Source organism: Phyllopteryx taeniolatus, chromosome 16 (genome assembly GCF_024500385.1).
Source record: "Phyllopteryx taeniolatus isolate TA_2022b chromosome 16, UOR_Ptae_1.2, whole genome shotgun sequence".
Taxonomy (NCBI): Eukaryota; Metazoa; Chordata; class Actinopteri; order Syngnathiformes; family Syngnathidae; genus Phyllopteryx; species Phyllopteryx taeniolatus.
In genome coordinates this window covers 18,964,226-18,978,385 of record NC_084517.1, presented here as the reverse complement: position 1 = coordinate 18,978,385, position 14,160 = coordinate 18,964,226, and the positions used below count along the sequence as shown (strand labels likewise).

The 14,160-nt window shown below is 42.6% G+C and overlaps 2 protein-coding genes across 4 annotated transcripts; both read right to left on the bottom strand.

Moving 5' to 3' along the window:
- Nucleotides 1–95: 95 nt before the first annotated feature.
- On the bottom strand, nt 96–5,467 carry nr5a5 (nuclear receptor subfamily 5, group A, member 5). Of its 3 annotated transcripts, none has more exons than XM_061748762.1 (7): nt 5,232–5,467; nt 3,504–3,619; nt 3,294–3,435; nt 1,998–2,692; nt 1,323–1,442; nt 1,133–1,236; nt 96–395 (listed from the first exon to the last, which is right to left on the bottom strand). In XM_061748762.1, exons 1-7 carry the CDS (start codon nt 5,308–5,310, stop codon nt 200–202), a joined length of 1,452 nt encoding a protein of 483 aa, XP_061604746.1. In that variant the 5' UTR covers nt 5,311–5,467; the 3' UTR covers nt 96–199. The 3 variants fall into 3 exon arrangements, with proteins under 3 accessions (XP_061604746.1, XP_061604744.1, XP_061604745.1); XM_061748760.1 differs by having other exon boundaries at nt 1,089–1,236; nt 5,232–5,466; XM_061748761.1 differs by having other exon boundaries at nt 1,089–1,236; nt 1,998–2,689; nt 5,232–5,466.
- A 1,598-nt stretch (nt 5,468–7,065) lies between these two features.
- Nucleotides 7,066–11,585, bottom strand: soul5 (heme-binding protein soul5). Its single transcript, XM_061748365.1, has 7 exons — nt 11,452–11,585; nt 11,241–11,300; nt 9,983–10,064; nt 9,777–9,897; nt 9,123–9,262; nt 8,489–8,652; nt 7,066–7,262 (listed from the first exon to the last, which is right to left on the bottom strand). The coding sequence occupies exons 1-7, from the start codon at nt 11,568–11,570 to the stop codon at nt 7,175–7,177; spliced, it is 774 nt and encodes a 257-aa protein (XP_061604349.1). The 5' UTR covers nt 11,571–11,585; the 3' UTR covers nt 7,066–7,174.
- Nucleotides 11,586–14,160: the final 2,575 nt, after the last annotated feature.

Here is a 14,160-nt window from a genome sequence, read left to right as displayed (position 1 = left end):
CATGTTCATGTTAGTGTTCTCTTTATTTACTTTATTTTTTGATTTTCTTTTTTTCTTTTCTTTTTTTTTTCCCACATTACAGCAGCCGGTTGAGGTGGTGTTACATAAGAGGAAAAACTCCCAATTTTAATTGTTCGTCTTGTGATCTCAGCTGTATTTGGTGTGCAGCATCTCTGTGAGCAGAGAGTTACAAGGCAAATCACCCAGCAGGTGGCGCTGGTACAAATACTCCTCCACCTGCAGGCTGATGCTGCGCACCTCGGGCAGCCGCAGCAGCAACTGGCCGAATTTGTCCGAGTGACCCGGGTGAGTCCGTTGGGTGTGCTCCATCAGTGCCCTGTTCACCCGCTCCTGCGTGTGCTCCACTTGCCGCCGACTCTGCACGGACTTCACATCTTCACCAGACAAAAAAAAAACACACAAATTGGATTGACAACCATTCTTAGCTTCCGCGCTAATGTGACAGAATAAATACACAGCTAAAAAGTTAAGGATATTGGGCTTGCAGGTGAAATCTCAGAAGAAACCCTTTTCAGTTAGCAACATTTCTGCTCGATAGGTACGTTTATCACTTAGTTTTGATTAATTTTTTTTTAAACTGCTGTATATATTTTTTTATTTTTAATCGGTAGTACATCCCCCCCCCCAAAAAAAAAAATCGAACGTCAAGACAAAAAGCATTTAGTGTTGTCGTAACTCCATTGCAATTAAGCTATGCTATCAACGTAGCAGCCCTTGTTTACTACTGTGCTAATGCTAGCTTACTATTGCTAGCGCTGCTAATTTGTTGAAGCGGAACATGCAAAGTTGCAATTTTAACACTGCAAAGTGACTTTCTCTAAAGCTTTAAATACAAATGTGCAATATACTCTACTACACGCTACTTTTAGGACTTCTTTTGTCTAAATGAAGCTCCTCAACTCACTTCAACACCAAAATGCCACCAGATTGCTTGAGCGCAAAATCGGTAGATTGGATTTGCTAGATGGTAGGCCTATGCTGTGATGTATTCATCAGCATTATCATTCTCAAATTTATTGAAATCCTGTGTAGAGTAGTCACACTTCTCTGAAGAACTTAAAGCTCACCAGGGTTAAAAAGCACCAAATATTTGAGACAGACAAACTCGTGCCTGTCAAAGTGGAGCGCCTTCAGTTTGGACACCAAGTCCTGCGTCCTGGTGACCAAACTGCTCAGTGTGGATCCCGCCTGAGAGATGATTGTTGACATCTCGATCTGGAGAGGAGGAGAATGAAATCCACACGTAAGATTCGGTATTGTCACCCACACAATGAAGTTTAATTGCGGGTGGCCCGTGTTACCTGCTGTCCCATGACCAGATATATGCAACCCTCTTTTCCGTAGGTCACCTGTCTGCAGAGGTGGTCCAGAACCAGGAGCTCACTCCAGCAACTCTGCAGAAGAACCATCTGGTCCTCCACCTTTTGGGTAGAGTAACATGTATCTCAATTTAATGACTAGATTGACATTTATCATTGAGTAAACACAAGTCAAACAGCTCATTACGTCAAAAAAATGACAATTACAACATGTGGGATTTCCCGTAGAGCAACAAAAGGCCTATTTCTCTTCAACTGGTCTCACAAATGTGTTAATATTTGTCAGTTAGTCATTTAAAAATAAAGGTCAGTCTGACTTCATAGTAGTACGGTATGAAAAGGATCTGTGCAAAATTCAGCCCTCTGCGGCCCCATCTTATACCTCTAATTAGACCTAAGAAACTGCCGCGTCCGAGGAAAAACATCCAAACAGAGACAGAAGGTGTGATGGACAAGGTGTCAATCATCAACTCACGGGCACACACACAGCACGGCTTTGTCATGGCGGACGCTTAACCCTAGCCTCACGTTGACCTGTTAGCGTACCTACGTAAATTAAGGTAAATTAGCTTACCTTCAGGAGCTTTGCTGAAACTATGGCGAAAAAGCTACCTACCATACATTGTTTTTGCATATATGATTAGTAAAGCTGTTCACCTTGAGCTCCTTGAAGAGCGCACTGTTCCTGGACCACTCCACCAGGCCAAACAGAGTCTGGTCCGCCATTTTGCACATGATGCTGAACGTGTTGAGGCAGTCATGCTTGCCCCGGTTGGCCTGCTCCCTCTGCAGACTAGCCACCACCTTGGCGCACAGCTGGCTCTCGTCCTGCTCCCCTTCCAGGAGCTGAGCGAGAAAGCCGGACGGTGAGTGCGCGCCGCAGGCGGCCGGGAAGCCGACGGGGCCTTGCGGCGGCGGGACGGGCATGACGGTTGAGCACGGCGACGTCGAGGGGGTTTGTAATGTGTACGGGCTGCTTGGGGTTCTGTGCACGGAGTAGTGTGAAGGAGCCGGGCTGTAGCTCAGAGGTGTTTGTAGTTCTTCTGAGAGGTAACCGGGGAACGTTTGGGGAAGCGGCAGAGGAGGGACTACCCTGTCGTCTAAAGGCAAGGGTGCCATTCTGGAGGGATACATGTGCGACTGATGGAAAACATCCGGGGGCAGGGGAGTGCTGGTGTGGTTGCACATGAGTGGACAATCATTGGACGCTGCAGGCCAGAGCCTTTGCGTCGGTTCCATTTTGGACCTATAGAGGGCGACGTTGGCCTTGGGATGCACTTTTTGGTCTTTCATCTGCCTGTAGAAAGGCCCAAACTTGTTCCTGCCGCCTCGCATGCGGTCCGCTCTCACTGCTGTCCCACAGGGCATGAAACACACCCGAGTGCACACTTTTAAAGACATTTCAAAGCGAGGTACACGCATACTGACAACTGGGAAAATAGGAGCATACCGTCTCAATCAAAATAATCAAAGGCCCGTTTATCGTGTGTCGCTAGAAGATTATCGTGAGAGATTATCCTGTGGTGTGAGAAGTGCTAAGAGTGATTCCCCCCCCCCCCCCCCCCCATTCCGATTAAAATTACCAAAGGCCCGATTATCAGATCTCTGTAAAAGATTATCTTGAGCTATTATTCTGTGGTGTGGGGTGTGTTAAGAATCACCATAATTAGATTGCTATTAAAGGTTCCTCATCTTTCAAAAATAAATAAATAAATAAATAAATAAATTGGTTAAGATCGGTCTAAAATCGGTAAGTGTGTACTCCGCTGAAAAGCTCTCTGCTATTTTTTTAAGAGCACGGCTTACCTCTGCCCTATAAAGTTATCTTATGTAAACTGGGTCATTACAGGCAGTGCTCGTGTTGCTTTTTATGAGCTTTTAGATACAGCGGAGAGAACATGGGTGTCAGTGGAGCAAAATTGGAGGAGTAAAGTGCAAACGCTGAAGACTTACCTTCTTTCTTCATGCCCACCGCCAGACACTTCTGGAAGCGGCAGAAGGGGCAGCGCTTCCTCTGCGAGACGTTCATGGGGCAGCTCTGTCCCTCTGCGCAGGTGTAGTGTTTGTCGTTCTGCACCGAGCGTTTGAAGAAGCCCTGCGATGACATCACAGTTACGGGTCCTGCCTTGACTGTGGCGCCACCTTTACTGTCGTTTGCTTCACCTTGCAGCTCTCGCAGGTGAGCAGGCCGTAGTGGTACCCCGATATTTTGTCTCCGCACACGGGACAGCCCTCGTCCGAATTGGGCCTCGCGTCCGCGGCCCTCCTGAGCTCCTGAGCTGTGCAAGCACAGTGAAAATACAACTAAGTCCAAAGATAGAAAGATTGTCAGCTGGAGCTGACAAGGTTTGCTTGTGCATCACAGGCTGAGATAAGTTGTGAACTGATGAGCTTCCAAGCTACTGATAACACATACTTTCTAATGGGAACTGCTTTCTATGTGCAAGTGTTTCCCAACCTTTATTGAGCCAAGGCACATTTTTTTTAAATAGCATTTTTGAATAAGCCAACGCAATAAAAGTGTTGCTTTGCTGCCATCTTGTGGCATCTTGGTGCCAAGGAACTATGTTGAAGTGAGTTGAGGAACTTCATTTCAGGGGTGTCAAACCTTTTTTGTTGCGAGCCACAGTGTATTTCGGTTTCCCAAAGAGGGCCGTTATGACTGAAACCATAGAAATGTTTATTCTCCTCACTATATTAATACATAACACAGCAAATTGATGCATCACTAGTTTTAAAAATCAGAAGTCAAGGATCATACCTTGTTTAACTCTTGTTCAAATTACTGTAATAATGGGTTTGGTAAGAAATAATTGCTTGCAAGGTCTCAACATTATTTTTGACATTTGACAATTTGAAATTTTGGTACAGATTACAGCAAGAATCATGGCAGGTGAGAGACATGATTTACTTTCACGGGCCACATAAAATAGTGTGGTGGGCTGGATCTGGCCCCCGGGCCTTGGGTTCGATAGTTGTGATTTTGACAAAAGTGGTACTTATAGAAAAAGGACGGATGGGACGATTTCTCTTGCTAAACTTGTTCTTCTTTAAAACTAGTAGTCAAACAACAGCTCCTCTGCTGCTTTAATTAGTTATTACCTTCATCTCAAACGGGTTATAGGAAGTTATTTTCAATCACTGTGGTATCAGTGGAACCTTCCACTTTCTCTAATCATAAAGCTGCGTGTAGTTATTGTAGCGATGGTAAGGAAACAATTTAGCATCGTGATATATTGTTATTTTGGTGTCAGATGCATCCCACAATGTAAATTACCGAAAATAATAGTATAATCAGTATAGGAGACAATGGTTTGCTTTAACCGTTCACCATTCAGCTTCTTTTATTGCTGTGCCATAAAGAGAATCGTCCCATCAATAGTATAAGACTATCATGTCGCTCCATTCAGTTCGACATGCGTCATCACAGTTATGATACTTACATAATTCACATTAGAACTTCCATCTGAACCATTTTGGCACTGTTACGCCCTCTAGTTATATTATTAGGTACACCTGCATCATACAGTAAATGACGATAAACGATATTCATCATATTCCGCGTGACTGTAAAGGTATCGATTTAAATGTGTTATGGTCGGAGTTTGCAGTGGTGTAGAACTGCACGAGGAGCTATTTCTAATATTGTGGTCTTCATTTAGCTACGTTACTTATTTACACCTATAATGCCTCTAAGGACATAGGCCATCAGCAAGCTTGGCTTACATGAGAGGGTTAAAAAAAAAAAGAGAGGAACAGCTTTCATTATGATGCAGTGAAAACTGCAACCACCGTAATAACCATTACAATTGTTCAATACAGGTTTGAGAGTGTTGATCGGCTGGTGTACCTAATGAAATGATCTTTGTTACGTTCCCAGCTCCTACTCACACGTTGATGCTCCTTCTAAAGGAAAGATGTCTTCGTGGTAGTTGTCCGTACGGCATCCAGGATCAGGAACGTCCTCCATACTGTCTACAGGTGCAACAGGTCCACGGTCAGATGAGGTCAGGTCAGGTCTTCATAGTCTCAGGTACAAGGGGAGCGGACGCACACTGCGGGAAGGCTGCCATGCAGCCCCGAGCGCTGCCGGTGGACTGACAGCCGTTCGAGGGCCACATGCGGACTTTGATCGGTAGTTGTATAAAAAAAAAAAAAAACTCTCCTGACTGGCACTCCTAGCCTATGTCCGCTCGGCACCCAGTCACATAGCCACCTGCTGGAATGTTTCTGTAGTGAAGTCACTGAGTCATCTCTCTTTGGAGCTGGGGGCTTGATAAGATAACACTCAATTGCGCACCGCTGCAAATTGTGACCATTCACAGATTTCATATCTTAATTTCGTTCCTTTGTATTGGGTGTTGTTTATGGAGTCGCCAAGGAAGTGCATTACGAAACAATTTGTCACTCTCAAGATCCCTCTGATAGAAATGCTACACGTGTGCTCACTGGCGGTTTCTGGTATGTGCAATATATGGAGCCACACTCCGCGGCATTTCTTGTAGGGGTGGCAACGCGCCCACCCCACCAAAATAAATGCTACGTGACGTGTTTTTCTGTTGGCACCGCTGCATGTAAATCATTGCCGTTTGTATGGGGGATTTGACACACAGGATGAAAACAGTACAATAAAAAAAATAATTGTGCACATTTTAAAATGGCGGCACGGTGGCCGACTGGTTAGAGCGTCAGCCTCACAGTTCTGAGGTGCGGGGTTCAATCCCCGTCCCCGCCTGTGTGGAGTTTGCATGTTCTCCCCGTGCCTGCGTGGGTTTTCTCCGGGCACTCCGGTTTCCTCCCACATCCCAAAAACATGCATTAATTGGAGACTCTAAATTGCCCGTAGGCATGACTGTGAGTGCGAATGGTTGTTTGTTTCGATGTGCCCTGCGATTGGCTGGCAACCAGTTCAGGGTGTACCCCGCCTCCTGCCCGATGACAGCTGGGATAGGCTCCAGCACGCCCGCGACCCTAGTGAGGAGAAGCGGCTCAGAAAATGGATGGATGGATGGACATTTTAAAATTGGGGACATACCTCCTGATCAAACTCAACAAAAGCCCAATTATCATTCATTAAACACAGACTCTGCTGTGCTTTACTGAGCTTTTTGGCGACATCTGGTGGCAAAAAAACGGCTGACCTCACCATACACTTTATTCATAGTACAAAGTAGTAAAGGTGCTTTAATAAATATCTGCCTTCATTATTTTATCTATCTTTTTTAGCATTTTAAATATATCAGTACAACACAGTAAAAAAACAAACTAGGTGTAAAAATACTACCGATAACGAACATCGTTTAATACAGTATATGGCATGAAAATGGTAAGTTCAAAACAAAAACAAAAAAAACTGCATCAACAAATACACTCACTGGACACTTCAACACACCTGCATAATTTAAAGAGATCTGACTTTAAATGATACTGTCTGTATATAATAATAATAATAGTAATTTATAAGTATATTTTTGTATTTATTCCTATCTATGTAGGTGTCAACACCACTGCAAATGGCACCACAATAATAATTATATTGTTAACAATGTAATTGGAAACTGAGCATTAGTATCTTTGGGAATTATAATCTCTTGCATCTCATTATATTTGGTCCACACTTCAAAATGACAAGAAGTACTTGCAAACTAGTAACTTTATTGATTACTATCTGGGGGACAGAAAAAAAAAAAACACACTTTTTTTAAATTTTTTATTTCTTCTCAAATGCAGACCCAATCTCTAATATATGCTGCTGGGTGTCTTAAAGCTACAACATGCCTTTTTATTTATTTATTATTATTTTTTGCACACCCTGTGCGATGAAATTCGAAGCATCAGTCCAGTTCTTCACTGCTGGAACACACGGGGTCGTCCTCAATCATCAACCACACCTCGTTGTGCCTATTGAACATAGTCCAGGGGCTGCACACACGCATGTGCATGCACATACAAAGTCAAGACAGGTTTTTTTCCTAAAAAGTATAAACAATTCTAAAATATTAAATGCAAATGCATTGTACTAGAAAGTTAAATACAAGCGAACTGTACTTATGCAGTGATCATTTTGCACACCCCTAGAGGGAATACCACACTTTCAAAATCACTGCAATACACAAGTCATCCTGATCATTCAAATGTGTGTCGACTAGGGCTGTATGATATTTAGTTTGAGCATTGTCATCGCAATATACGTCTGCGCAATAGTCACATCGCAGTGTCTGCTGCGAAGTTGGTGTACTGTTAAATACAGCGAATCAACTGTAATATTTAAAGTGACCAGCAGAGGGACGTGTTTGGAGACGCTCAAAAGATTAAACGCTTGTAGACTTGCTGCATTTCCGATGTGGCTCTTCAGAATGAAACGAGGCAGGCACGCGGCTGCTTCGTGAGTGCGCGAGGTGCGTTCAGGGACGCTGCATAAATGAGAGTGAATGTGTTCTTTTGTATTACAATACATAATTGTAAAAATAGATTACTCTGAAAATTATTATTTGTATCAGAATGCTTTAGTTAAAACACTGTACAATCACACTGCTATAATATGGAATTGAGATTGTTTATAAGAATAGATGAATTATTTTGTTCATATGGTCAGCCAGAGCTGCGAGAAATCCAAAGTTATCAATGTCCTATCACCATTGTTCCTGTCATACTGTTTCGTGTTTTTGTTTGCACATTAGGGACCAAAGTCCTGTTTTGTTTTAATTCATTTTAAAAAACACAATTCAACCAGCACGTGTTTTTTTCTCATGTTTTTGAGATTGTAGGGTGTAAGCTGCAGCTGGCTACTAGTGTGGACTGAATGGGTGGCAACAATGGGGAAATGTATTGCCAGTATATTGAGGGTAATAGCCCGTCAGCAACATATGAGGAAAAAAAAACAACTATGACCTAGTTTGTTTTTGGACTGGTGAACTTAGTTCAAAATATTGAACCATGAACTCAACTAGTTCATTTTTGGAACGACAAACTGAACTTTGAAGTAGTTCAGGTAGAAAATGACCTTTCCCAACACTGATCCTCTATTATTTCACATCGCTATATATATATATATATATATCACGATGTTTTTCCCAAAAAATTGCAATGTCATTTTTTTCCCCCAATATCGTGCAGCCCTAGTGTCGACCTATACAAAAGAAAATCACCTGTTATATCCAACGCCAAAGTGGCAGTCTTCTTTGAACGAAGCGCCATTCTTCATCAGGTCGTACATCAGCGCTTCATTTTCATGACAGTCACTCAGCGAGTTCATCCACCCACCGTAGCTCCGCACGTACACATTTTGAGCAGGCGACTCACTGAGGAACACCTGCAAGCCATTGTCACTTAAGCGGGGTACACACGTATTGACAATTGGGCAAATTGCTGAATTTTCCCTCCATTTCGATCAAGTCAACAAAGGCCTGATTGGATGTCTCTGTAAGATTATGCTGAACGATTAGCCTGTGGTGTGCGGTCTGTTAAGACAACATTTTTTCCATTTCTGCTCTCCTCTGGAAAACAGTTAGAGCAGAGAATCGTAAATGTTCAACCTGTTTAATATTTACAATCCTAAATCCACAATGTGGTTACCAGAGGAGCTAAACTTCTTCAATTTCTTCTTGACACTCTTTGGCACAATGCTGCCTCTCGCAGGTCAGTCGTAGTAATACGCCAGATATGGTTAATGTGTGTAGTGTACAGTTTGTCAGCTCGAGTACGCCACCGAGTATTACAGCAGTGAGCACAAATATGGAGATTTCTTTCAAGCCTTGATTTTCTCTGAGAGTGACACGTTACCTTGTCATTCGTAGGCACTGGAGGATTGGCCAGGTGCTCCCGGGGCAGCAAAAAGCTCACTGTGAATTCTTTTGTTTGCCAAAACCACTTCTTTTCGCCCATCTTGACCACGACAGGTGTCGTCATTTGAATCTTTTGTCCTGGAGACGAACAAAATCACACACGAGCGCAACAGTGTTACTCTGAATATAAAAAGTCTTCACACCCCTGTTCGCATGCCAGGTTTTAGTTGAAAAATGAGACCAAGATAAATCATTTCAAAACTTTTTTCTGCCATTACTGTGACTTAACCTTTACAATGCAAATGAAAACAAAAATAGAAAGGGGAAGGAAAAATAAACAATTGAAATAATATGGTTGCACTAGGGTGTGCACTTTTATAACTGGGATGTGGCTGTGTTCAGAATTAACCAATTGCATTCAGACTCATGTTAAAAGGGAGTCAGCACAAACCTGCCACCATTTAAAATGCCTCTGATTAACCCCAAATAAATTCCAGCTGTTCTCGTAGGCTTTTTATGTTTATGTTTTGTGCTAACACTGATTTGAACAGGGGTGTGTAGACTTTTTATATCCACTATATATGACCAACACATTGTTGATTGGCTTTGTAGAGGCACCATTTTTGATCTGGATTTTGCAGTATACACGCACCCATCTCGTTTTCACCACTGATGTACTTGTACAGCCGCGTAAATGCTCTCATACAGGCAATGTCCATGGACCAGTAGCTCTCTGTGGTTGACACCCACTTCGCAGCGTCATAGTGGCGCGCCTAGAGATAGACACACGGCCGTCACGCCACGGTGGACGATGTCAAGCGTGTTTTGTTTTCGTCTGTGGCCCTGTTACTCACTCACCTCATACGTGTCAGTCTTGCAGATGACCTTAAACATCAGACACTGGCTTGTCTCGGTAAAGAATGGCATCTCAGAGCAGTTCCTGTGGCGACAATGCACTGATGCTTTGTGTGTTTCTGTGCTTTTGTGTCTCGCTTTTCAAGCTCAGACTCGCAAATCGGCACAAAACGCGTAGGTTCTTTGGTTGGAGAGCTTTTCACGTGTCAAAGATGCAAGGTGAGGGTCTGAGACAGTGGCGTGCAAAGTGGGTGGACGAGGTGGTGGCCCCAGGTGTGGGTGGGCATCTAAACCCACCAACGTGAATTTCGCTCAGGGAAAAACATAATTGGAGGTGGGAAATTTTCCTTCTGCACCCGTCCCCCACACAAAACCGCAAATCTCATACAGTGGTGCCTTAAGATAAAATTGAACCATCTTACTGTATGAGTTTTTCGAGACACGAGGCGTCATTCAGACGATTTTTGCTTTGACTTCCGAGCAGAAATTTGAGTTGTGGCCATGAATGCAACTCAGCTCACTGCACAACAAGCAGCAGTTTGGAAGATAGTGAACAATTCTTCCAAAAAGAGGATTCATGTGTTTATTGCCACTGCCATTTTAAGTTTAGTAACAAACTAAAGATAAAACAAAGAGAATTACATAGTGTATTTAAAACAACTACATAACGAAACATAAGTCTACTAACTTATTGCTAACACATAATGGGGAAACAGGGATATATTCTTTATCCTCTGTGAAGAACAACGAACACTATTGTGGCTTACTGAGGAGCTGAGACAGTCTCCGTGTTCAGTATGTCTGTATTATACTGCCCCCAAGTGGCCAAGGCATGCACACCAGTAGGAGCAGCACAGTCTATTAAATTGAAGCAAATAATGTGGCAAAAACTTTAATTTCTTTACACAATTTCTACTGGTATTTAAGTATTTTATTACTAAATCTTATTTTTAAAAGTACTATATTTCAGAGTGATATTTGAATTATTAAAATACACATTACTAACGTTTGTTGTTATTTGGGAGGCTGGAACGGATTAATGGCATTTCCATTCATTCCAGTGGCAAACGATGATTTGAGATACGAATGTTTTGAGTTCCAAGCGTAGTCACTGAACAAATTGAACTCTTATCTGAAAGCACCACTGTAGTATTTTACCTCAAATTAAAGGCATCTATGCAGGCTTTCCAGACGTGGCACCAGTTTGTCAATACATCCTCTTGTATGACACAATAACCCAACGTCTTGAAAATGTTCTTACCCAACTCTGGCCTCCGCTGTGAGGGATAGCAGGCAGCCAACAAGTCCTGCAAGCAGAAACCTGGGACAAAAAGAGTAAAAAAAAAAAAAAAAAAAAGTATTTCCCTCAACTAGAACATCCATTTTCTGTTCATCTAGGGAAATACAGAGGTACTTCGTCATGCGGCATGATGTTGCAGTTCACCCACGACAAGAATGCGTTGAATACTTACATGGTGGCAGATTGTTTGGTGCAGTGGCGCAAAACAAGATCCCAAGACAAGTTATAAAAGGAAAAGTGACCACACCCTGAAAGTCCAGACAATACCAGAAGGAAAAAAGCAACACACATACACACAGTGTACACAACACGTGTGACACTTGATGAAATGCAACACTACACAGCCTCATTGCCATCCATTGTACTTGTACACCATTCTTCTACTAATTTTCTACTGTGAATACATTTGCGCACCACTGAACGGGTAATGCGGTCACGTTGGACACAACTTACATCGAACTTTTTTGTATGGAACACAGGCTTGGACTTGGAATTGTATATCCATCCATCCATCCATTTTCTTTAGCGCTCATCCTCACTAAGGGTCGCGGGCTGCTGAAGCCTATCCCAGCTATTTTCAGGCGGGGTACACCCTGAACCGGTCGCCAGCCAATCGCAGGGCACATAGAGACAAACAACCATTCGGACTCACATTCACACCTACGGACAATTTAGAGTCTTCAATCAACCTACCACGCATGTTTTTGGGATGTGGGCCATGCCCATTGGATGCCCCCTTACAGGTGGATGCCCAGCCCCTTGGCACGCAACTGATGATTTGTCAAGAACAAATCCTATTTCAAGAAATTTGCCATGGATAGCGTAATACTGTATTATGCCACAAAGCTTCTCAAACTGGCGCGGAACTGCAGTTGGGGACAGAAAAACGTCTTGCCAGGTGGCAATTTTGGAATGTCGCGCCCATGTAAATTGCCAAGCAATGGGCAAGCAAGCAATGATATGCTTGAAAAAACTACATAGCCTAAGCTGCTAAATGCTGATGACCACGCTTGTCCAAATGACACCTGAAACAAAATAGAACAAAAATAAGTGAATAGTGACTTTTGGCACACCCTGGATATACAAAATATAACTAATTTACATTTCTTAATTGTACATAAGTTTGTAGTTACTCAACAGACATCTTTTCCAAATGATAAGCTTGGGGCCAACAATGATGTGTAAAATCTGACCTACATAATGACTGTGTGTCGAGAAGCACTTGTATTGAAGCTTTTGTTTTTCATGGTCTACAATGATACCTTCTTTTGTGTTCACTCACAACAACAAGACCAAGCAGTGTGTTCCCACACTGGAACACAAAAGTCCTGTCACATTCGCTCTTGTAAGACAAATGACCAAAAAAACAACAACCATGGAATTACACATCGTTTTTCATTTTGATTTGCCACAGCACGACCACTAGAGAATCAATCAGGACTGTGGAGATAATGAAAATATTATAGCAGTGCCTCATGAGTGTTCACACAGTATTAAGTACACCTACTAGCGCACACATTGTTAAGGCTGAAAGAGCGGCCTAGCGGGTGAAATGGGGATCATTTTACCCGCTTTTGTCCAAAACCTTTTTTTCTAATCTTTAGCTCTGTGAATACAGAACATTTGACAACACCTTTCACCCTGCCATTCACAAACCAAATCCCCCCAACGACTTCACATAACTCTTTGCACGCCATCTTCGAGAAGATAAGCTTCATTTGTTTTTCTACTGTTTTCAATCTTAATACAAGTTATAATGTATATAAAGTAAATGCGCTTAAACCTTCCCTGACCATGTAATGGTTAATTTATGTACTTTTATTTTTTAAATGTAGCTTGTTTGTTGGACTTTTGGAATAATTTGACATTATTCCCCTCTAGTGGTCACTGGCAGTAACTGCAACACAAAATAAGAGAAGTACACAAAAAATATGGAACTAAAATTGAAAAGTATAGAATACAATGCTCGTCATGGTGAAAAGCATACCATGATTGCATAGCGTATACTATCATACTAGAGATGGACCGATACGTTTTTTGTTTTTTTTCAGACCGAGGCCGGTAACAGATATTTGGAGCCGATATTCATTTGCAGTAAAAGGGAAAATATTGGCGTCAAAATGTTTCCAGATACAAACTCCAACACTTCTTTTAAATGCCTTTAAGCATATGTTTATTAAACAGTTCTTCAGATTTGCAATGTTAAAACAAACACAAAAATTAGACAATAGTCATCTTGGTTTTAAAATTCAAGTCGCTGATGGTGAAGTCGTACACTCGCCTCACTTTGGTGCAGGCAGCGTGGGTTCAGTTCCCACTCAGTGACGGTGTGAATGGGAATGGTTGTCCGTGTCTATATGTGCCCTGCGACTGACTGGCGACCAGTTCAGGGTGTAGTTCGCCTTTCCCCCGAAGTCAGCTGAGATAGGCTCCAGCGTCCCGCGACCCTAACCAGGATAATGGATGGATGGTTTTAAAATTCCAACAGAAAATGGAGGGAGCAACCAGGTAAGCTAGGGGGGTCAAAATTGGATGGATGGACGCATTGCGTTCTATGGGAACGTCGACCTCCTCAATATGGCCGACATATAGGCACGTCGGTTAGCCAGGCTGCTACATTGCGCTGGCGTATCTACCCATTTAGATTCATGAAAATAAAACTGGCAGTCTGGTACAGGCATTAAAAAAACTACGCAAGTATGCTTACATATGATATTCAGGCCAGAATACAGGTGAAATTTCAATCAGTAGTACAATTACAATATTTTATCGTTTTGAGTCTTGGAACTTCAGACGAAAAACGGCGTTTGGGCGGGACTATTATCTAGTCAAGGACTTGTGATTGGCTGATACTGTTGGGGTAGGTTGGTTGCGACGGTTT